This window comes from Tursiops truncatus, chromosome 14 (assembly GCF_011762595.2).
Source record: "Tursiops truncatus isolate mTurTru1 chromosome 14, mTurTru1.mat.Y, whole genome shotgun sequence".
NCBI lineage: Eukaryota > Metazoa > Chordata > Mammalia > Artiodactyla > Delphinidae > Tursiops > Tursiops truncatus.
The window spans coordinates 63,658,813-63,682,316 of NC_047047.1; the positions used below are offsets into that span (position 1 = coordinate 63,658,813).

At 38.0% G+C, this 23,504-nt stretch overlaps 1 protein-coding gene across 7 annotated transcripts in view; it reads left to right on the forward strand.

Annotated features, from left to right (window-relative positions):
- The window catches only part of MEMO1 (mediator of cell motility 1), a 141,968-nt gene that overhangs the window by 59,377 nt on the left and 59,087 nt on the right, over positions 1-23,504 (forward strand). For all 7 annotated transcript variants that reach the window (XR_012325757.1, XM_033838764.2, XM_073791461.1 and 4 more), the window contains exons 2-3: positions 4,811-4,892; positions 22,077-22,145. Coding sequence is in view for 6 of the 7 variants with exons in the window: in XM_033838764.2 (XP_033694655.1) it covers positions 4,811-4,892; positions 22,077-22,145 (151 nt within the window). In the remaining variant the exon portion in view is untranslated. The remainder of the gene's footprint in view (positions 1-4,810; positions 4,893-22,076; positions 22,146-23,504) is intronic.

Consider the following 23,504-nt stretch of genomic DNA (forward strand, 5'->3'; position numbering starts at 1 on the left):
TCCTAGAGGACAGTAATTAGTCTTTACTATCCCTTGATTGACAAAATAGATGATTTTAAAAAGGTAAAAGAAGTTTCATGACCACTGTTAAATGAATATGTATTTCTTAATCTGTAATTGATAGATCTTACATTTATCTAGAGATTTATTTTATCTTTAGGTAAAACTTGTTATGCATATAGTTTTGTGGAGTCTTTGCGGTCCAAGTCCCTTTTTTGGTTGGCCACCGTTGATCTAGACTTGCTATTGGAGTGTGGTCTATAGGCCAGCAAACGTTGCTGTTACTTGCAGAGTATATTAGAAATGAAGGATCTCAGGCCCCACTCCAGACCTACAGAATCATAATTCGTTTTTTTTTTTTTGCGGTACGCAAGCCTCTCACTGTTGTGGCCTCTGCCACTGCGGCATGTGGGATCTTCCTGGACTGGGGCACGAACCTATGTCCCCTGCATCAGCAGGCAGACTCTCAACCACTGCGCCACCAGGGAAGCCCCCTCATAGTTAGTATTTTAATGAGATCCTCAGGTGGTTCCATTGCACATTTTTTGAGAACAGTTTATACAACACATGATTTTTTTCAGAGTCAGGAGGCTATTGAATTTTTTTTCTCTCTGAAGAGGAATAGGAGGAGCAGACTAAAGAGAGTTAAAAATCAATTTGGCTTGCTTAATTACCGTATTTTAGAATGGTTCTGTTAATTAGTTGCATAGGAATTCCTGAAAATGTGTGTGTGTGTTTAGTATCTTTGTGGTTTTGTCACTATGCAAATAAACTTTTTTGTGAAATATTGTTTGATTTAATTGGAACTCAAACAGAAGTGTACTGACTTGCCTACAGCACATTATTTATTGTCTGTTTCTTAAGGAAATACCTTAGCATTGATCCTTTGGGAACCTACTTTTACTGTTTATCCAAAGGTGTACATGCCCATTTATTCCTCTCAGGGCAAGGTCACACAGCCATGAAGTAGTTTTGCTAGGATTTTTCCTTTTGATTGATTTTTTCCATTCATCAGTGTGCCTTCAAATTCAGTGATATTTGAGAAAGAAAGCACGCATTCTACATCACCTTCATGTATTAAGGATGCCATATTGCCAAGTATCAGCTTCTGTGGAAGAATGCAAATTTTTTTTTATTTGACACTTTACAGATCAACAGTTAAGCAGCCATTTGTAATAAATAGATACACTCAGTTATCTTACTTAAAAATAATTGAGAAACTTGGAGTTTGACTTTTACCTTAGGATCCTTATGAAGAAACTGGTTATTTTACAGAAGGACTGTTAAGAAAGCTTGGTTTAGTGCTTAAAACCAGTGAAGTTGGTGGCAGTAGGGTTGCTGAATTGGGAGATGTTGTTTTCTTTGTTGTATTTCGTTTTAAATTTGTTTTGTAAACTTCCTGTGACATGGAAATACTTATTTTAAGTTAACATGAAGTTTATTAGGAAGCTAAAATTTTAATTTACTTTGAAATTAGGAACCATTTTTCCTTGAATTAGTAATGAAATTATTTAATATAAGTTTTTGGTAACTGTTCTTAAATCTAAGTTTTGAAAATAAAGTACATCATTTGATTGCTGAATCGGACCTTTTTTGTACTTTGGCAGTTTATAGATGGGCTAGCCATTTATAAACTTGACTTGTTTTTGTATATAGTCCTAAACACAGAATTTCCAAATCTGTAAATGCTTCATCTCAATGGCTATTTGGCAAGTACAAATTAGAAGAAACAAAGGGGTACAATTTCATACCCATATCAAATTGGCAAAAATGAAAAATTCTGACAGTATCAGATGTTGGTAAGGATGTAGGGAAATGGGAATTTTGAGCCATTGCTGATGTTGGAGAAATATAATTTAAACCAAAACCTCCTGCCATCTCAGAAAACTTCTCTTCAAAGGTAGAAGAGAAAGAAAATTTTATTTTTGACTAAGCATTAAGCTACAATATGATGCACGTCACCGGCTATCTGCTAACAGATTGCAAAGATGTGAAGAGTGCTCATCCTTTTATTTAGCTAAGCAGATAAAACCCATTATATGCATATTCTCAAGATAAATTATGAGTAGTGTTCAAGTAAGAGGACTTGATAGAAACATTTGTCACACATAGTTCATCCTAAATTCACTTGGTAATTGAGGTGACCATATGTATTAGCTAATTGCTTTATCCAAAGGAAAACTAAACTTACATATTTTTATGACAGGAGGTAATTTTGCAACTTGGGGCTAGGTGGCCCTCTGAAGTTAGTTCCTACCCCACAGAAACTGGCAGAAAGGGGCACTATCTCCCTTGATTGTCACATTTCAAAGAGATGGCTTTTGGGTCCTTGAGAAAGATGGTCCTGAGTTGCTGATTAGAGGCTTATTTAGCTTTTTTTTTAATTTAAATTTTTAGAAAGTTTTTATTTTTAATAAATGTATTTATTTGTTTATGGCTGCGTTGGGTCCTTGTTGCATCATGTGGGCTTTCTCCAGTTGCAGTGAGCGGGGGCCACTCATCATTGTGGTGCACGGACTTCTCACTGCGGTGGCTTCTCTTGTTGTGGAGCACCGGCTCTAGGCGCGTGGGCGTCAGCAGTTGTGGCACGTGGACTCAGTAGTTGTGGCTCACGGGCTCAGTAGTTGTGACTCGTGGGCTCTAGAGCACAGGCTCAATAGTTGTGGCGCACGGGCTTAGTTGCTCCGTGGCATGTGGGATCTTCCCGGACCAGGGCTTGAACCTGTGTCCCCTGCATTGGCAGGCAGATTCTTAACCACTGTGCCACCAGGAAAGTCCCTTTAATTTTTTATTTAATTTTTGGTGTATGCGGACCTCTCACTGTTGTGGCCTCTCCCGTTGCAACGGAGCACAGGCTCCGGACGTGCAGGCTCAGCGGCCATGACTCACGGGCCCAGCCGCTCCGCGGCACGTGGGATCTTCCCGGACCAGGGCATGAACCCATGTCCCCTGCATCAGCAGGCGGACTCTCAACCACTGCACCACCAGGGAAGCCCCCCTTTAATTTTTATTTTAGTTTTTATTTTATTTTTAAAACAATTTTGGGGACTTCCCTGGCGCATGGGCTTCTCATTGCGGTGGCTTCTCTTGTTGTGGAGCATGGGCTCTAGGCATGTGGGCTCAGTAGTTGTGACTCGCGGGCTCTAGAGCGTGGGCTCAGTAGTTGTGGCACACAGGCTTAGTTGCTCCGCGGCATATGGGATCTTCCCGGACCAGGGATTGAACCCGTGTCCCCTGCACTGGCAGGCAGATTCTTAGCCACTGGACCACTAGGGAAGTCCAGTATTTTATTTCTTAATAAAAGAAGATCTTAATAAGATAGAATGTTAAGGTTTAATTAATTTGGGCTGTCAATCCATGAGTGTTTGTTATATTATTATCTAGGTTCTTTTGTAATGTTTGAATATTTTTTTATTAAAAGTTTAAAAAGAGAGAGCCAGAGAAAAAGGGGGCAGTAGTTGGGGGAAATCAATTTGCTAGTATTGCATATTTGCATGGTAATGATAATGATCTAGTAAAAAGGGAAAAGTTAGTGCGGGAGACAAGGACAGTTGTAAGAGCAGAGTCCTTGAGTATGAAAAACAAAGTGAGATCCAGTGCAGAAGTAATTTGTTTGGCTTTTGATAGGAGCAAGGACAATTTGTTGAAACAGTAGGGAAAGCAGAATAAATGGTGGGAAGAGGAAGTAGTTCTCTTCTGAATTTAGGGCGACTAACATTCAGGTTTGCTTGAGACTGGGAGGTTTCCCAGGATGCAGGACTTCCAGTGCTAAAACTGGCAAAGTCCTGAGCAACCAGGATGGTTGGTTATTCTGCTTGTTTTTCCTTAACGAAATGAAAAGTTCGATCATCTGTTGGGAATGGGAATGGGAAGGGGATGATGGTTTAAGGTAAAAAGAGAAGCTATATGAAGTAACTCTCTATCTTAAAGATAGGTGAGCAAATTCACTAGGTTGTCGTGGTATGATTTCTGAGCTTTGTTTGCTAAGGATCTGCTGTAATTTATGAGTATAATTTCAAAGTTCATATGGTTGTGTTTCTTTACAGTCTCATTCAGCTGTTCAGATGGAGGTGCTTTGTTAAGTGGAAGGTTGGTTTTAACTATGATTTGACTACACTGGAGAAAGAGAGGAGCAAAGGAGGGAGGCCACAGGCAAGGGAGTGGTTACAGTGATGGATCATCAAATCTCAGGATGGGTATAAAAAGTGAAGAAGAGAGGATGAAGGACAGTTGGAAAAGTGACTCCAACAGATTTCTAGACGTGAACTGGAATGATAGGAAGTGAAGAGAGTGGGATGCTTGAAATTGAGATTTTTGAGGTGGTGTAGTTACACTGGTTATTGATACGGTGATGGGAATAGGGGGCTGGAGTGGATGGCAGGAAAGATCATTGAGTGTGGTAATGATCACTCCATGGATGTGATTTTAGTGATTAAGGCAGGTTTTGGTACTCTAAAATATATTCAGTTATTTTCTTTTCATATACTATATTTTTATCTTTCTTGTTTCATTTTGTTTGATCATTGCCTCAAATTGTAGATTGTATTGTTCTTGAATGAAGATGGTTGTAAATAAATAAGTGGATGGATAAAAGCAAATTTTGTTGAATCAGTGCTTGTCTTTATCACATGGCTTGCTACTAGAAAGTTTGTAGTTGGTTAAGTTTCAAACATTAACATCCAAAATGATGATCCACTGCCCATTAAGCTATTTTAGTTCCAAATAGGTTCAGTGAGGACTTTGTGTCATGTATGGTTATTAGTACTGTATTGCTTTGCTCACTCCTGTTTCTCTCTTTCTCTTTTTATAGGACCGCAACTGAATGCACAGCTAGAAGGTTGGCTTTCACAAGTACAGTCCACGAAAAGACCTGCTAGAGCCATTATTGCACCGTAAGTTTTAAGGGTCTTTACCCAGAATCTTTCATATGTTAATTATTAATAAAGAATGGGTATCTACGGATAGAATTAAAAATTAAAAATCAAATGCTGTGTTGAACTGAAGAAGTTATATTCACTAAATTTCATGATTTCTGTGGTTTTCACTTTAACTCAAGGATAAAGGAATTGGCTACTTTATTTTCTCAGATGCAGAAATATCAAAATTTACTTTTGGTAATAAAACTGACTTTTAAAACAAAGAGTTGTTTACATTAGATAAACTTGGTGATTTCAGTAGTATTTGGTACAAGTGAATAAGTTCTGTTTTAAACATTGAAAAGATCTACTTTAATCACATAATTTTAAACTTATAATAAAAAATGGATTAAACATAAAATGGTGCAGTATGGAGTAGCAGCCAGATTTTTAGGGGAGGGGTAGATTTTTTTTTTTTAATGAAGAAAATCTGTGACTATTTTGTCTATGTTAGAGGGCTTTTTGAGAACTACAGGCTAGCAAACATACAGTTAACTATGTGTCTGTGTATGATGTGAATTCAGTTAATTTTGATTTGGTAAATGTTGGAGTTTGTACTATTTCTGTCACAGCAGCATCTTTTATGTGACTTCTGTTGAGTTCAGGTTGGTACCTTGATAAATAGTAAATAGTAAAAATAATAGCAACCACTTACTAAACAATATGAGAATTAAATGAGTAAATACACATAAAAAGCTTACATTAATGTTTGGCACATAATAAGTATTCCATAAATGTTATGTATTTTTTGTGCCACATTTTGTTAAATACTCCATTTGTATGATCTAACTTCATCTCGTTTAAAAGATTCAGGAAGCTGAGTATACTACTTACCAACTGTGACATATAATTATTTAATCTCTTGTGCCTTTGTCTCCTTGGTAAAATTGGAATATTACTTTCATATAGTTTTTCCAAAGATTAAGTGAGCCAATCTTTATAAAACTTTTAGCATAATGACTTGCTATTACTTATTTTGTTATTCAGCAAATATCTACCAGGCTAAATGCCAGATACTCTTCTTTGTGCTGCTCTTTGAATAAAACAAAATCACTACTCTCGTAGTGCTTGCCTTTTAGTATTTGGGGAAGACAGACAGTAAATAAATAATTATATTCTGTGTCAGGTGCTAAGAAAAATCAAGCAGATAAGAAGATTGAGAGTGACAGTATGGGTAGGGAGTTGCTAGTTTAGATAGGATAGTAAGAAAAGGTCTTCCTCATAAGGTAACAGTTGAGTCTAAATGATGTGAGAGAGAAGTTATGCAGATGCCCAGGGAAAAAGGGTTTCAGGTTGAGGACAAAGCAAGGACAAAGGCTCTGGGGCAGGATACGCTTAAAGGTGTTTGAGGAAAAGCAAGGCCAGTGTAGCTGGAGTGGCGTGTGTGTGGAGAAGAGTAGTGGATGAGGTAGGCTGCGGGGGCTGGATTGTAGGGAGGCTTTGTAGGAGAACATAAAAACTTTGGTTTTTGCTTCTTTTTTTTTTTTTTTTGCGGTACGCGGGCGTCTACTGTTGCGGCCTCTCCCGTTGCGGGGCCCGCTCTGTGGCATGTGGGATCTTCCCGGACCGGGGCATGATCCCGTGTCCCCTGCATCGGCAGGCGGACTCTCAACCACTGCGCCACCAGGGAAGCCCCAAACTTTGGTTTTTATTCCAAGTGATATGGCAAGTAATGAGAAGTTTTGAGCAGCAAAGTGACATGATCTGACTTAGGTTTGAAAAGGATTATTCTTGCTGCTGTATGAACTTTCTGTTTTGTGGGGGCAAGGAGTCCAATTTCGGAGGCTTATTACTATAGTACAGAAAAGAGATGACATAATGCCTTTGGCTGGGAGCTAGAGGTGGAGGTGATGAGAAACTGTATATTCTGGGTATTTGGAAGGCAGGACCAATAAAATAGAAGAAGTCAAGGATGACTCTTAAGTTTGGGCTTGTGAAATTGGAAGGATGGAATTGGGGTTTGTACTAATTAAAGGAGAAAACAAGGGTGTAGGTGGGGAGTGGAATTTGAAGTGTTTATATAAAATCTAAATTTTATTCTGCCTGTGTTAATGTTGAGATACCTATTAGGTATCCAAGTGAGGCAGCTAGGTATATGAATCTGGAGTACAGGGAAGAAGGCCAAGGCTGTGTTGGCATATCACACTTAACACAGCTAAGTGTGTAACTTTAATCAGACATGGTTGCCTCGGGAGTAAAATAGAGAAGAGGTTCAAAGACTAAGGTCTTAGGCAAGCCAGCTTAATTTAGAGGTCACGATGAAGATGAGTATTTGCAAAGGAGATTTTGAAGGAGGACCAGTGGGGAAGGAGGAAAACCAAGAGTGAGTGAAGTCTCTGGGAGGCAAAAGGATGAAAATGTGTCAGGGAGGAAAAGATGATCAGGTGTGTCAAATTCTGCCAAGAGGTCAAATAAGATGAGGATTGATAATTGGATACTATGGAGATTGCTGGTTATTTTAGTAAGAACAGTTTCTGTGGGGCGGTGGGGATGAAAGCACAGTTGGAGTGGGTTCAAGAAAGAATCAAGGAGGGAAATGAAGACAGTGAGTATAGATAGTTTTTTTGAGAAATTTTACTATAAATCAAGGAAGTAGGGCAATGGGAATGTGGTGTTGGGGAGAATTTTTATTGAAGGTGGGAGATATTAAAGTGTTTATAATGTTGATGACATGATCTAGTAGAGAAAGAAAAATTGATGCAAGGATAAGTTGGGAAGTTTGTATAAGTGAGATCCTTGGTTGGGTGAGAAACAGTGGATTAGTAATCATCTCTTTATAACATCTCATGAGGTATGTTCTATTGTCATTCCCATTACTTTGCTGGTATTTGACTATTATGGTGTACTACCTTCCTAGTTAAAACTTACTCTAAATGTGGGAGCTGAACTGAATCAACATAAAATTAAAATGAGGTTAGTTATTCATGAAAAAGTAACTAGACTTGTTTGCTTCTTGTAGTTAGTTTTAAATTGAAATGTTTGGAAATGCCCTTGGAAATGAAATGTTTGAGTCTACGTTACAAATATATTAATTTGTAAAAGATTTCCAAGTTACCTTAGGTTTTAAAATGACTATTTGAAAATAGTTTTGGCTTTGGTGTGCATGTTTCTGCTATATAGTGACTTTGTAGTTATGTTTATGTATATATAGGCAATTTCTACTTTGTTAATATGTGAAAACTTTAAATATAGTCAAGTTCATCTTATTATATTTTCCTTTCCAGAGTTACCTGTTTTTTTTTTGCGGTAAGCGGGCCTCTCACTGTTGTGGCTTCTCCTGCTGTGGAGCACAGGCTCTGGATGCTCAGCGGCCATGGCTCACGGGCCCAGCCGCTCCGCGGCATGTGGGATCTTCCCAGACCGGGGCAGGAACCCGTGTTCCCTGCATTGGCAGGCGGACTCTCAACCACTGCGCCACCAGGGAAGCCCTCCTTTTTTTTTTTAAGGTAGAAAAGCAACAACAAATATTTTCTTGTTATATAGGCACAAAAGTGTCTTTGTAAGAACGAGCTTATATAGTAATTAGACAACTTAAAATTTTAAGATTTCTACTTTTATTTCAAATCAAAAACATACTTTTAAAATTTTATAAATTCTAGCTCTCTGGGACCACCTTTTCTTAGATTTTGCCTTCATAAGAATAAATCATATGAGGGCAACCTTAAAAAAACAAACTCAGAACCTAGATAGCACACTTTTGAAAATGTTTAAACAGTTTGCTTATTTTTATATGGATGTAGATTAAATAGAATAATGTCATTTATTGTTGACGTTATTAAAAGATTAAATATTGACCCATAAACCAACTGTTGATCAATTTTAATGAATTCTAATCTATATAACATAACCAGGCACATTTGGGAGAGGGATTCAAAAGAATTTAATTTGACTAAAAAATATCCTTTGGTTGCATTTGGAACTATCTTACTTATATTGAGGCACAGGAGACAGTATGTGGCCCTGGGATATATATTGAAATGATCTCATGAACTAGGAGTTCCAGAAGCCTTCTTACCATGACTGCCAGTTTACCTTGATGCCAAAATTGTTGTTTATCTTGCAGTATTCAGCAATAACTCAGCAACCCTTAGAATGGAGCTGTACAGGTATACATCACTTAAGAAACATCTTATTGAATATAAAAAGATAAGCAGATAATTGTGGAAGGAGCTTAATTTACATGATGAAATTATTTTTTACTGTCAAGCACAGACAATGAATATTGAAGGCCATACATTTAAAGCAGAATTTGATTTCTTAGTAGTTAACCAAGTAGGAATAGTATGGAATAAAGGATACTTTCACTTTTCGTTGCGTACCTTTTATTACGGTTTGACTTTTTTTTACTGTGTACATTATACCTTTAGTATAAAAACCTGTTTGAAAAATTTAAAAACTAAGAAACATTTATATAGAAGACCAGGTTGTATATAGTGAAGCATACCTGTAGAGCTCTACCAGTACATGTCATGAGACAATCTTCATAAATTATCTAGTTAACTTAAGTTACTGGAGATTTGCAGTCCTTGTTAATGTTAACAAACAATCTTCTAAACAGTCTCATAGTGCGTTCTGTGTTGTGTTGTGTGCTTGTTTGGCTTGGTTTTGGTTTTGTCTCACTTCCTTTCACATAGTGAAAGCAGATGTGCCCTGTGTGAATGATAGGCCAGAAGACAGGCTCCTTGCATTAGCATAGAGTTCGAGCTAAATCTGGTAGAAACCATCAAGACTTTCCCAGTCTTGTTAATAGTAAGAAGGACTGGTAGGTTATTCATGGCAATATCTCAAATCATATATGCTCTAGCAGTAAAAAAAAAAACCCTCAATATGTAACATTGTGGTTAGTTTATTCTTACTTGACTTTTTAGCTCATAATATTGTTTGCTTAATGTTTGTGAGATTCCATTTGTAAAAATAAAATATTCTAAATAATGACTGTTTTACCTGAATATTTCTTGGATATAATCATTTGCTGATTTTTTTTATCGAAGCAGGAATCTTTAGGGCCATTGAGCATTGCCTGTGAAGGAAAAGAATAAAAGGCTACGTGCAGCAAAATAAAACCGAGGTGGAGGTTGCTGCTTCTGGAAACTGTTTGGGGCCAGTTGTCATTCAGTTGATCCTGTACGTTTACAGGTGTTTTTAAATTTAGTTTCTAGGTTTGTAGATCATATCTTAACTTAAGGTTGCAAACTTTGCTTATTGTTGGAGGAGATCTCATTTCATCTGGTCCAATCTTCTCATTTCATCTAGGGCAGTCTTTTATTTTGCATTTTTCCTGCTATTCAGTAGAATTAGGACTACGGAAATCTGACTTTGTTGAATTCAAGTAAGTGTTTATTATTCCCTATATCCACTTTGATGAAAAGCCTCTCATAGAATGTTTAGTAGACTCTTGGCATTCATAGTTGATATAAGTGAAAGTCCATGTGATGTAGTGATTAGTAATTTTCCTGAGGTAGGAATTTAAATTATACCACACTGCAAGGTTGCTGTATGGGAAACTGTCACTTAACTAGTGAATGATTGTGGACAGTGTGACCTTGCATCCTCATTTAATTGCAGCTCTCTGAGGGGCAGAGAAATTCTGGTAGGTTAGGAGCTGAAGCTGCTGATGCAAAGGATCTGCTGTGTAGGTGTAAAGGGAGAAGCAAAAGTACTCTATGTTAAAAGAAAGATCAGTTTTTAGAGGTATGGTTTTAGCCTAATGACAAATTATAGATATAATAATATATATATAATAATAGTATAATTTTGTATTTATTTTCATGAGAAGTTACATTGAGAATCAGAGTTACCTGTAACAGCTAGCAGGGATGACTTTGTATTAAAGGTTTTAAGAACTCTGGAAAGACTGACTTAGACACACTTTTATGATGCATATTCAAATATCTGTAGAGCTCAAATTTTCATTGCTTTTCTGGCTGTTATGCAGAACGACTAAAGAAAAAAAACGTAGCCGTTCCCTTAGTGAAGCCTCCTTTATTGTGAGTGATTCCTTACTGGAACCTGTTGCCACATACATGTAGAGTTATAGATTCTGTTAGCAAGAGAAGGGTGTAGGAACAGGATTAATGGTGAGAGTTGATGATTATTACTCTGGCTTTATTCATTACCATATATCTGGGCCAGGGTAAAGGAAAGTATTACAAATTCTCTTCTTTGAATGTGACCTTGATCCTTTCATGAAGTAGAGTGAGTTCCTCACTATGGGATAAGTGAGTATGGGGTATATATACTTAATGATCAAAAAATAGATACATTGCAGTGTATTCTCTATCTAAGTTAAGAATCTCCCTGTCCTTGGGAGATGGGTTCAAGATGGCGGGGTAGAAGGATGTGTGCTCACTCCCTCTTGCAAGAGCACAGGAATCACAACTAACTGCTGAACAGTCATCGACAGGAAGACGCTAGAACTCACCAAAAAAGATACCCCACATCCAAAGACAAAGGAGAAGCCACAATGAGACAGTAGGAGGGGCACAATCACAATAAAATCAAATCCCATAACTGCTGAGTGGATGACTCACAAACTGAAGAACACTTATACCACAGAAGTCCACCCACTGGAGTGAAGGTTCTGACTCCCAGGTCAGGCTTCCTAACTGGGGGTCTGGCAACGGGAGGAGGAATTCCTAGAGACTCAGACTTTGAAGGCTAGTGGGATTTGATTGCAGGACTTTGACAGGACTGGGGGAAGCAGAGACTCCACTCTTGGAGGGCACACACAAAGTAGTGTGCATATCAGGACCCAGGGGGAAGGAGCAGTGACCCCATAGGAGACTGAACCAGACCTACCTGCTAGTGTTGGAGGGTTTCCTGAAGAGGCAGGGGGCAGCTGTGGCTCACCGCGGGGACAAGGACACTGGCAGCAGAAGTTCTGGGAAGTATTCCTTGGCGTGAGGCCTCCCAGAGTTCACCATTAGCCCCACCAAGAGCCTGTTGGCTCCAGTGCTGGGTCGCCTCAGGCCAAACAACCAACAGGGAGGAAACTCAGCCCCACCCATCAGCAGACAAGCAGACAAGCATTAAAGTTTTACTGAGCTCTGCCCACCAGAGCAACACCCAGCTCTACCCACCACCAGTCCCTCCCATCAGGAAGCTTGCACAACTGCTTACATAGCCTTATCCAAGGGCAGACAGCAGAAGCAAGAACTGTAGTCCTGCAGCCTGTGGAATGAAAACCACATTCACAGAAAGATAGACAAAATGAAAAGGCAGAGGACTATGTACCACATGAAGAAACAAGATAAAACTCCAGAAGAACAATGAACTGAAGTGGAGATAGGCAACCTTACAGAAAAAGAATTCAGAATAATGATAGTGAAGATGATCCAGGACTTTGGAAAAAGAATGGAGGCAGAGATGGAGAAGATGCAAGAAATGTTTAACAAAGACCTAGAAGATTTAAACAGAGGTGAACAATATAATAACTGAAGTGAAAAATACACTAGAAGGAATCAATAGCAGAATAACTGAGGCAGAAGAACAGATAAGTGACCTGGAAGATGGAAGGGTGGAAATCACTGCCACAGGACAGAATAAAGAAAAAAGAATGAAAAGCAATGAAGAAAGCCTAAGGGACCTCTGGGACAACATTAAACATACCAACATTTGCATTATAGGGGTCCCAGAAGGAGAAGAGAGAGAGAAAGGACCCGAGAAAATATTTGAAGAGATTATAGTCGAAAACTTTCCTAACATGGGAAAGGAAATAGCCACCCATGTGCAGGAAGCACAGAGAGTTCCAGTTGGGATAAACCCAAGGGGAAGCACGCTGAGATACATAGTAATCAAATTGTAAAAATTAAAGACAAAGAAAAATTATTGAAAGCAACAAGGGAAGAACAACACATAACATAAAAGGGAATTCCCATAAGGGTAACAACTGATTTCTCAGCAGAAACTCTGCAAGCCAGAAGGGAGTAGCATGATATATTTAAAGTGATGAAAGGGAAGAACCTAAAACCAAGATTACTCTACCCAGCAAGGATCTCATTCTTCTTTTTTTTGTGGTACGCGGGCCTCTCACTGCTGCAGCCTCTCCCGTTGTGGAGCACAGGCTCCAGACGCGCAGGCCCAGCAGCCATGGCTCACGGGCCCAGCTGCTCCACGGCACATTGGGATACTCCCGGATTGGGGCACGAACGCGTGTCCCCTGCATTGGCAGGTGGACTCTCAACCACTGTGCCACTAGGGAAGCCCTCTCATTCAGTTTTGACACAGAAATCAAAAGCTTTACAGGCAAGCAAAAGCTAAGAGAATTCAGCAGCACCAAACCAGCTCTACAACAAATGCTAAAGGAACTTCTCTAAGTGGGAAACACAAGAGAAGAAAAGGACCTACAAAAACAAAACCAAAACAATTAAGATAATGGTCATAGGAACATACATATCAATAATTACCTTAAATGTGAATGGATTAAATGCTCCAACCAAAAGACACAGTCTGGCTGAATGGATACAAAAACAAGACCCATATATATGCTGTCTATAAGAGACCCACTTCAGACATAGGGACACATGCAGACTGAAAGTGAGGGGATGGTGAAAGATATTCCATGCAAATGGAAATCAAAAGAAAGCTGGAGTAGCAATACTCATATCAGATAAAATAAACTTTAAAGAATGTTACAAGAGACAAGGAAGGACACAACATAATGATCAAGGGATCAATCCAAGAAGAAGGTATAACTGTTATAAATTTATATTCACCCAACATAGGACCACCTCAATACATAAGGCAACTGCTAACAGCTATAAATGAGGAAATAGTAACACAATAACAGTGGGGGACTTTAACACCTCACTTATACCAGTGAACAGATCATCCAGACAGAAATATAATAAGGAAACACAAGCTTTAAATGACACAACAGACCAGATAGATTTAATTGATATTTATAGGACATTCCATCCAAAAACAGCAGATGACACTTTCTTCTCAAGTGCACACAGAACATTCTCTAGGATAGATCACATCTTGGATCACAAATAAAGCCTTGGAAAATTTAAGAAAATTGAAATCATATCGAGATCTTTTCTGACCACACGCTATGAGATTAGAAATAAATTACAGGGAAAAAAACGTAAAAAAGACAAACACATGGAGGCTAAACAAAATGTTACTAAATAACCAAGAGATCACTGATGAAATCAAGGAGAAAATAAAAAAATTCCTAGAGACAAATGATAACGAAAACATGACAATCCAAAACCTATGGGATGCAGCAAAACAGTTCGAAGAGGGAAGTTTATAGCAATACAATCCTACCTCAAGACACAACAAAATCTCAAATAAACAATTAACCTTACACCTAAAGGAACTAGAGAAAGAAGAACAAACAAAACCCAAAGTTAGTAGAAGGAAAGAAAACATAAAGATCAGAGCGAAAATAAATGAAATGGAAACAAAGCAGTAGCAAAGATAATAAAAGTAAAGCCTGGTTCTTTGAGAAGATAAACAAAATTAATAAACCTTTAGCCAGACTCATCAAGAAAAAGAGGGAGAGGACTCAAATCAATAAAATTAGAAATGAAAAACGAGAAGTTACAACAGACACTGCAGAAATACAAAGCATCCTAAGAGATTACTACAAGCAAATGTAAGCCAATAAAATGGAGAACTTGGAAGAAATGGACAAATTCTTAGAAAGGTATAACCTTCCAAGACTGAACCAGGAAGAAACAGAAAATATGAACAGACCAATCACAAGTAATGAAATTGAAACTGTGATTAAAAATCTTCCAAGAAACAAAAGTCCAGGACCAGATGGCTTCACAGGTGAATTCTATCAAACGTTTAGAGAAGAGCTAATGCCCATCCTTCTCAAACTCTTCCAAAATATCGCAGAGGATGGAACACTCCCAATCTCATTCTACGAGGCCACCATCACCCTGATACCCAAACCGGACAAAGATGATACAAAGAGAGAAAATTACAGACCAATATCACAGATGAAGATAGATGCAAAAATCCTGAACGAAGTACTAGCAAACAGAATCCAACAACACCATGGTGTATGATTAAAAGGATCATACACCATGATCAAGTGGGATTTACCCCAGGGATGCAACGATTCTTCAAAATATGCAAATCAATCAATGTGATACACCATATTAACAAATCGAAGAATAAAAACCAAACGATCATCTGAATAGATGTAGAAAAAGCTTTTGACAAAATTCCACATCCATTTATGATAAAAACTCCAGAAAGTGGGCACAGAGGGAAACTACCTCAACATAATAAAGGCCATATACAACAAACCCACAGCAAACATCATTCTCAATGGTGAAAAACTGAAAGCATTTCCTCTAAGATCAGGAAGAAGACAAGGATGTCCACTCTCGCCACTATTATTCAACGTAGTTTTGGAAATCCTAGCCGTGGCAGAGAAGAAAAAGAAATAAAAGGAATCCAAATCAGGAAAGAAGAAGTAGAACTGTCATTTTTTGCAGATGACAAGATACTATACATAGATAATCTAAAAGATGCCACCAGAAAACTTCTAGAGCTAATGAATGAATTTGGTAAAGTTGCAGGATACAAAATTAATGCACAGAAATCTCTTGCATTTCTATGCACTAACAACAAAATATCAGAAAGAAATTAAGGAGAAACAATCTCATTCACCATTGCAACAAAAATAATAAAATACAAGGGAATAAACCTACCTAAGGAGGTAAAAGAACTGTACTCAGAAAACTATAAGACACTGGTGAAAGAAATCAAAGATGACACAAACAGGAGGAGATATATGCCATGTTCTTGGATTGGAAGGATGAATATTATGAAAATGACTATACTACCCAAAGCAATCTACAGATTCAATGCAATCCCTATCAAATTACCAATGGCATTTTTTACAGAACTAGAACAAAAAATCTTAAAGTTTCTATGGAGACACCAAAGACCCCAAATAGCCAAAGCAGTCTTGACGGGAAAAAAGGGAACTGGAAGAATGAGACTCCCTGACTTCAGACTATACTACAAAGCTACAGTAATCAAGACAGTATGGTACTGGCACAACAACAGAAATATAGGTCAGTGGAACAGGATAGAAAGCCCAGAGATAAACCCACGCACCTATGGTCAAATAATGTATGACAAAGGAGGCAAGAGTATACAATGGAGAAAAGATAGCTTGTTTAGTAAGTGGTGCTAGGAAAACTGGACAGCTACCTATAAAGGATTGAAATTAGAACACTGTCTAACACCATACACAAAATAAACTCAAAATAGATAAGAGACCTAAGACCGGACACTGTAAAACTCTTAGAGGAAAACATAGGAAGAACACTCTTTGACATAAATCACAGCAAGATATTTTTTGATCCACCTCCTAGAATAATGGAAATAAAAACAAAAATAAACATATGAGACCTAATGAAACTTAAAATCTTTTGCAAAGCAAAGGAAAGTATAAACAAGACGAAAAGACAACCCTCAGAATGGGAGAAAATATTTGCAAACAAATCAACGGACAAAGGATTAATCTCAAAAATATATAAACAACTCATGCAGCTCAATATTAAAAAAATGAACAACCCAATCCCAAAATGGGCAGAAGACCTAAATAGACATATCTCCATAGAAGACATACAGATGACCAAGAGGCACATGAAAAGCTGCTCAACATCACTAATTATTAGAGAAATGGAAATCAAAACTACAGTGAGGTATCACCTCACACTGGTTAGAATGGGCATCCCTCAGAAAATCTACAAACAACAAATGCCGGAGAGGCTGTGGAGAAGAGGGAACCCTCTTGCACTGGTGGTGGGTATGTAAGTTGATACAGCCACTATGGAGAACAGTATGGAGGTTCCTTAAAAAAGTAAAAATAGAATTACCATATGACCCAGCTAGTGGGCATATACCCAGAGAAAACCATAATTCTAAAAGACACATGCACCCCAATGTTCATTGCAGCACTATTTACAATAACCAAGTCATTGGGAGCAACCTAAATGCGTATCGACAGCCGAATTGGTAAAGAAGAAGTGGTACATGTATACAGTGGAATATTACTCAGCCATATAAAGGAACGAAATTGGGTCATTTGTAGAAACGTGGATGGACCTAGATACTGTCATACAGAGTGAAGTCAGAAAGAGAAAAAGAAATATAGTATATTAATGCATATTTGTGGAATATAGAAAAATGGTATAGATGAACTGGTTTGCAAGGCAGAAATAGAGACAGAGATGTAGAGAACAGATGTATGGAAACCATGGGTGGAAAGCGGGGGTGGGGTGGTGGTGGTGGTGGGATGAATTGGGAGATTGGGGTTGACATATATACACTGAGATGTATAAAATAGATAGCTAATAAGAACCTGCTGTATAAAATAAATAAATAAAATTTTAGAAAAGATAAAAGAATCTTCCTTTCCTTTTGCCACTATGTTGTCTTTAGGTCAAGGAAAGTTAAACCTTCAGCTTCAAAAAGGACTGAAACCATGAAATCTCAGTTCTTATTATGAAACAAGTTTACCTTAGTTAATAGTGTTTTCGAAACTATCATCCTTCCTTGTAGTCTTACAGGATATATGATTCTTTAAGTATTCTTCCAGTTGTTAGGCTTGTTGCTTTTCCTACTCCATGGACTCCTTCCCTTCTTCCTTGAACTATGTAAAGGTCTCTTAACGGTGCGTAAGAATGGGTTCTGGAGCTCTACTGCCTGGCTTTATATCCTGGAGTGCCATTTACTATCTGTATGACCTTGAGCAAGTTTCTTAACCTTTCTGCTTCAGTTTTTTCATCTATCAAATGAGAAGAATAATAATTCCTATCTCATAGAGTTGTTAGGATTAAAAGTAATGCTTTGAGTTACGTAGAAGAGTGCCTGAGATGCAGTAAGCACTCAATTATCACCATCATCATAACTGTCCTCTTCTTCTTCCTCCTACTTGGTCACTAAGATATGTCAGTGTTTCTTTCTAGACACTAGAGCATTGATTTTTCATTTCCCACTGACACTGACACCATTCTAGACCTAGACCGTGGTATTACTACCTCATGCCACAGTTTCCAAGAGAGCTTCATGTAACTCATCTTGCCTCTAACACGTCCTTTGTGCTTGTGTTTTTCAGTACATGATAACAGTTTCATATTATCACTCCCTGTTCCAAGAGCACGCAGCAGTTTTTCAGTAACTTGTTTTATCAAGCCCAGACTCTTCTGTCTGACTCTGGCTTAACATTACTGTCTTGTTCCATTCAGGCCAATTTCATATTTTCTCATTTACATCATACACTTGGACATTTGCTCATGTTTTTCCTTCAGGCTTTATTCCCTTCATGCCCTTACCCTTCTACTTACTATTTCTTTTCTGCCTATACTTCAAGAATCTAACGTTTCTAAGAAGGCTTTCTGGCATTTAAGAACTGAGCTTGGGTAGGAACAGCATTGGTAAAACTGGGAGAGACTTAGAGTACAAAGACAGGTTGATTTAGAGATCGGAGTATAGATTGGGGTTCAGGGCCTTTAAATTCAAGAAGAGTAAGGATTGAGAAGTGGAGGGATGTGAAGTGAGGGACAACTGAGAGCAAAGCAGTGTTGAAAATCTGAATGTCATTCAGGTTTGTGACAGACCAGGGAGGATCCAGATGGATCAGATGGTTTTTAAGGTCTGCATGGCCAGGCAAGATAGTGCATATCTGAACTGACAGGAGCCAGTGATGTTCAGATGAGGAACAGGTATTAAGTATCTGAAGTAGTTGGTATTGGTGTCTTGGGGACTGGAAGATTGGGGACATAACCGGTTAAAATAGAGCCCCTGGTTAGCCTAGAATATCAAGATCAGTGCAGGATGACAACAAAACTGAATCTGCTGAGCCACAGAACAACTTATATTACCTTCTGGCTAAGATTAGAACTGGGTTGTGAGAATATTGCTATATTCAGGCAACTTGATAGGCTCCCTTGACAGAGGTGTAAGGATGGAGTGACTACCATTAATCTGACCAATAAAGCCTCAGTGATTTCAGTGTGCTTAGCATATGTCCCATATTACTTTACTCCTAATTAAGGACGCTACTATCTTGTATGGTTGTGATTGACTTATGTGAATCTCTTTTTTCTGTGTCTATATCAGATGAGTATCATTTTTGTGTTTTTTTTTTTTTTTGCGTTACGCGGGCCTCTCACCGTTGCGGCCTCTCCAGTTGCGGAGCACAGGCTCCGGACGAGCAGGCTCAGCGGCCATGGCTCACGGGCCCAGCCGCTCCGCGGCATGTGGGATTTTCCTGGACCGGGGCAAGAACCCGTGTCCCCTACATCGGCAGGCAGACTCTCAACCACTGCGCCACCAGGGAAGCCCTCATTTTTAAAATAGAGCTTTACTGGGGTATGATTAACATTCAACTGCATATAAAGTATGCAGTTTGATAAGTTTGAAATATGTATACACCTGTGAAATCATTACCACGATTAAGATAATGAACATATTCTTCATCTTCAGAAGTTTCCTTGTGCCCTTCTTTCCCTCTCTGCCCTTCTCCCACCCTCCCACATCCACTGATTTACTTTCTGTCACTATAGATTAGTTCTTATTTTCTAGAATTATTTATTTTTATTTTTAATTGAAGAAGAGTTGATTTACAGTGTTGTGCCACTCTCCTGTACAGCAAGTGACTCAGTTTTATACATACATATTCTTTTAAAAAAATTTTTATTGTATAAGTATTTAAATGGAATCATATAGCATGAACTCTTTTTTGTCTGGCTTCTCTCACTCAGCATATTTATTTTTTTACCATAATTATTCTGAGTGTGTCAATAGTTCATTCCTTTCTATTGCTGAAGAGTTATTTCATTGTATGGATATACTTCAATTTGTTTATCCATTCACCTTTTGAGGGACGTTTGGCTGTTTCCGTTTTTGGCTCTTGCAAATAAAAATGGGATGAATGTGTACAAATCTTTGTGTGCACATAATGCTTAAATATATATATATATATATATGTATATGTATATTTAGGAGTGGAATCGCTGGCAGGAGTTTTATGGCAGAAGTATGTTTAGCTTTCTTTTTTTTTTTTTAAGAAATTGCCAAACTATTTTCCAAAGTAGTTCTACCGTTTTACGTTTCCTACAGACTGAGTTTCAGTTCTACATCCTTGCCACATTTGGTATGGTCACTCATTTTAATTTTAGCTTATTCTAGTGGGTGTTCAGTGGTAGCTCACTGTAGTTTTAATTTGCCTCTCCTCAATGACTAACTGATGTAGAGCCTTCTTTTGTGTGCTTTTTGCCATCCTGGTGTTTTTTTTTTTTTTTTTTTTTGCGGTACGCGGGCCTCTCACTACTGTGGCCTCTCCCGTTGCGGAGCACAGGCTCCGGACGCGCAGGCCCAGCGGCCATGGCTCACGGGCCCAGCTGCTCCGCTGCATGTGGGATCTTCCCGGACTGAGGCTCGAACCCGTGTCCCCTGCATCGGCAGGCGGACTCTCAACCACTGCGCCACCAGGGAAGCCCCCGGTGTGTTTTTTGATGAAAGTATCTGTTCACATCTTTTCCTATTTAACAATTAAAAAAAAATTGTAGTAACATAAAATCTACTATCTTAACTACTTTTAACCATTTATATAGTAGTGTTAAGTGCATTCACTTTGTTGTGCAACCAATCTTCAGAATTCTTTTTGTCTTGTAAAACAGTTACCTATATTTTTTAAAGTATTAGGTTGTTTTGAAATTTCTTTATATATTCAGATATAAATGCTTTATCAGATATATGCTTTTTCTTTATATATTTAGATATAAATCCTTTGTCAGGTATATGCTTTACAAATATTTTCTCCCAGTCTGTGTTTTGTGTTTTCAGTTTACTCTGCATCTTGAAATTGTCCATGATGGGAATGATTTAATCCACATTAATAGACAGATTGCTATAAATCAGGACTTTATTTTTTGTTGATTGTCTGTACTCAAGAAAAGTAATGGGGAAAGGTTAATAAGGCAGATGAAACTTAAAATTATGTTATGTCTGTAACCTTTACACTGTGACAAGCACGAAAAAATGAGGAAAGAAATATGCTTTCCAGTATTTGAAAAACTATTGTTTAATAAGCAAAGAAGTCATTCAAGTCATTGTTGAATGAGTGAAATTCAGACATATGTCTTCATTATTTCACTCTTGTCATTTGCAGCCATTGCTTGGCTGTGGGTCAAAGAGTTCAGCTACCATCAGTGAAAGTATTCTGGGACAATCAGTTGCCTAAGCTGAATTTGCAGTAAAGAGTATTTTATATTTTTTCATTGTTTGTCAGTTGTGTGATACGTCTTTCTTTATTTCAGTAAAATTTATAATAAGCTTATGTACATATGTATACAGTTTTTTCCTACAGAGCCATTTGTTAAACATTTACTGGCTGTACACTAAATAGTAAGCATTAAGGGAAATATTTCTAGACTCACATAGCTTGAGTCAAGAAAGAAAAATGAAGTTATGAAACCAAGTCATTGTATGGGTGATCAGAGAACCAATGTAAAGCTGAGACCAGAGGACGAAAAGGATGGGATGAGTAGTAGGGAGAGAAAATGAAAGGCATAATACACAGAAGGTCAGGTCAATTCTCTTACCACTAAAGACACAGAGGGACGTGAGTTGTTTCTTGTAGATTATTTGTTTTGCTCTGATTTGACTTGGTCTTATCATTTTTATGTATGTAATAGTCTGTTTATGGTATTGAAGAGGAATGTTAAGAGCTCACATATTATTAATGTTACATTAGCAACTTCAAATAAGCCTTGAATATTTCCAAATATAATTTTCCTTCAGACCAAATACTTTTTAACATTTAAAATTGGAACACAGGGGGACTTCCCTGGCGGTCCAGTGGTTAAGACTCCATGCTTCCACTGCAGGGGGCACGGGTTTGATCTCTGGTTGGTGAACTAAGATCCTGCATGCTGTGCAGCATGGCCCCCCCACAAAATAAATAAATAAATAAATAAAATAACAGTGGAACACAAAACAATGATGTGTTCCCTGTTATCTTCTATAAGTTGCATCATTATCTATCAATACATTGCTTTTTAATCTGTACACATAATGTTTACCATAATTATTAGATTTCTTTCAAAAGTTTTTTTTTCCCCAGAATAACTTGATTTTGAATCTGATGATTAAGTTAAACATTTTTTTGTTTTGTAGCCATGCAGGGTATACGTACTGTGGGTCTTGTGCTGCTCATGCTTACAAACAAGTGGATCCATCTATTACGTAAGTAATATAGTTAGATACCTTTTTGATTAGGTGGTTGGGAATTATAATTGCTTTGTCACTGAAGTAATTTGTTTACATACTTATATACTTGATTTCATTAAGAATTTGACTTTATGAATTTGATTATACCTTATATAGGTTATGAAAAGCTTTAATACTATTTTTCATTATCTGAACATTTAGCTTCTACCTTCCCTTTGTTTGGTAAAATGTTTAGTTCTGGAAGTGTTAGAAGGTTAATACAGTATTGTGATTTATACGAAATATGTATTTGGTCATTTAGATGACCAAAATATATTTCACATATATATTCAGTCTTTTTCCACAGTTACTGGCTCACAGCTCCCAAAACCCTTGGAATTTCCTAAGTGGTGAGAATGGCAAAGGTTTTTCTTGTATGTTAATAAGGTGACTTTCGGACCCCACCTAAGCATGGGGCTGCCAGGTTGCCAGGATAACCAACCTTGTGTTTAGAGGGTTGGAATTTTCATTCCCAATCCCTGACCTCCCCTGGGGAGGGGAGAGAGCCTGGAGGTTGAATCAGTTGCCATCATGACTATGTAATAAAGCCCCCATAAAAACCCAAAGGGACAGGGTTCGGAGAGCTTCCAGGTTGGTGAACACGTGGAGATTTGGGGAGAGTGGCCTGCCTGGAGAGGGCATGGAAGGTCCTGGCTCTTTCCCCTTGCCTTGTCCTATGCACCTCTTCCATCTGGCTGTTGCTAAGTTATATCTTTTTATAATAAACCGGTGACCTAGTAAGTGAAATATTTCTCTGAGTTTTGTGAGCCGCTCTAGCAAATTAAACCTCTGATTTATAACCGGTCTGTCAGAAGTATAGGTAACAACCTGGACTTATGATTGGCCTCTGAATTGAAATTCAAGGAGGTGGTTGTTGGAATCGCCAATCTGTAACTGGTTGGTCAGAAGCACAAGTGACAACCTGGGCTTGTGACTGGCATCTGAGATGGGGGATGGGTGTGGGTGTGGGGACGTTTTTGTAGGACTGAACCCGTAACCTGTGGAATCTGATGCTATCTCAAGGTAGATAGTGTCAGAATTGAGTGTGCCCCCTCTTCCACTCACGTGAACGCACACAGTGGAATTGGGTCCAGGAACATTAACAGTTAAATATTTTGGTTTTTAAAATTTTCTTTGAAAACCTGGAGATGAATACTTTTAAGAAAAATTCAAAGCCCTTTGTTCTATTTTAATCACTTTATAATTGAAAATTCTTTATTGCACGTGTTAGGTTGTGTTTAATGAATGAAGAATAATTTCTCATTGACAGGATAAGGTACCTGAGTTATTTTAGAATCTGACAATGAATTTAATATGGTTTTTGAAGTATATTAG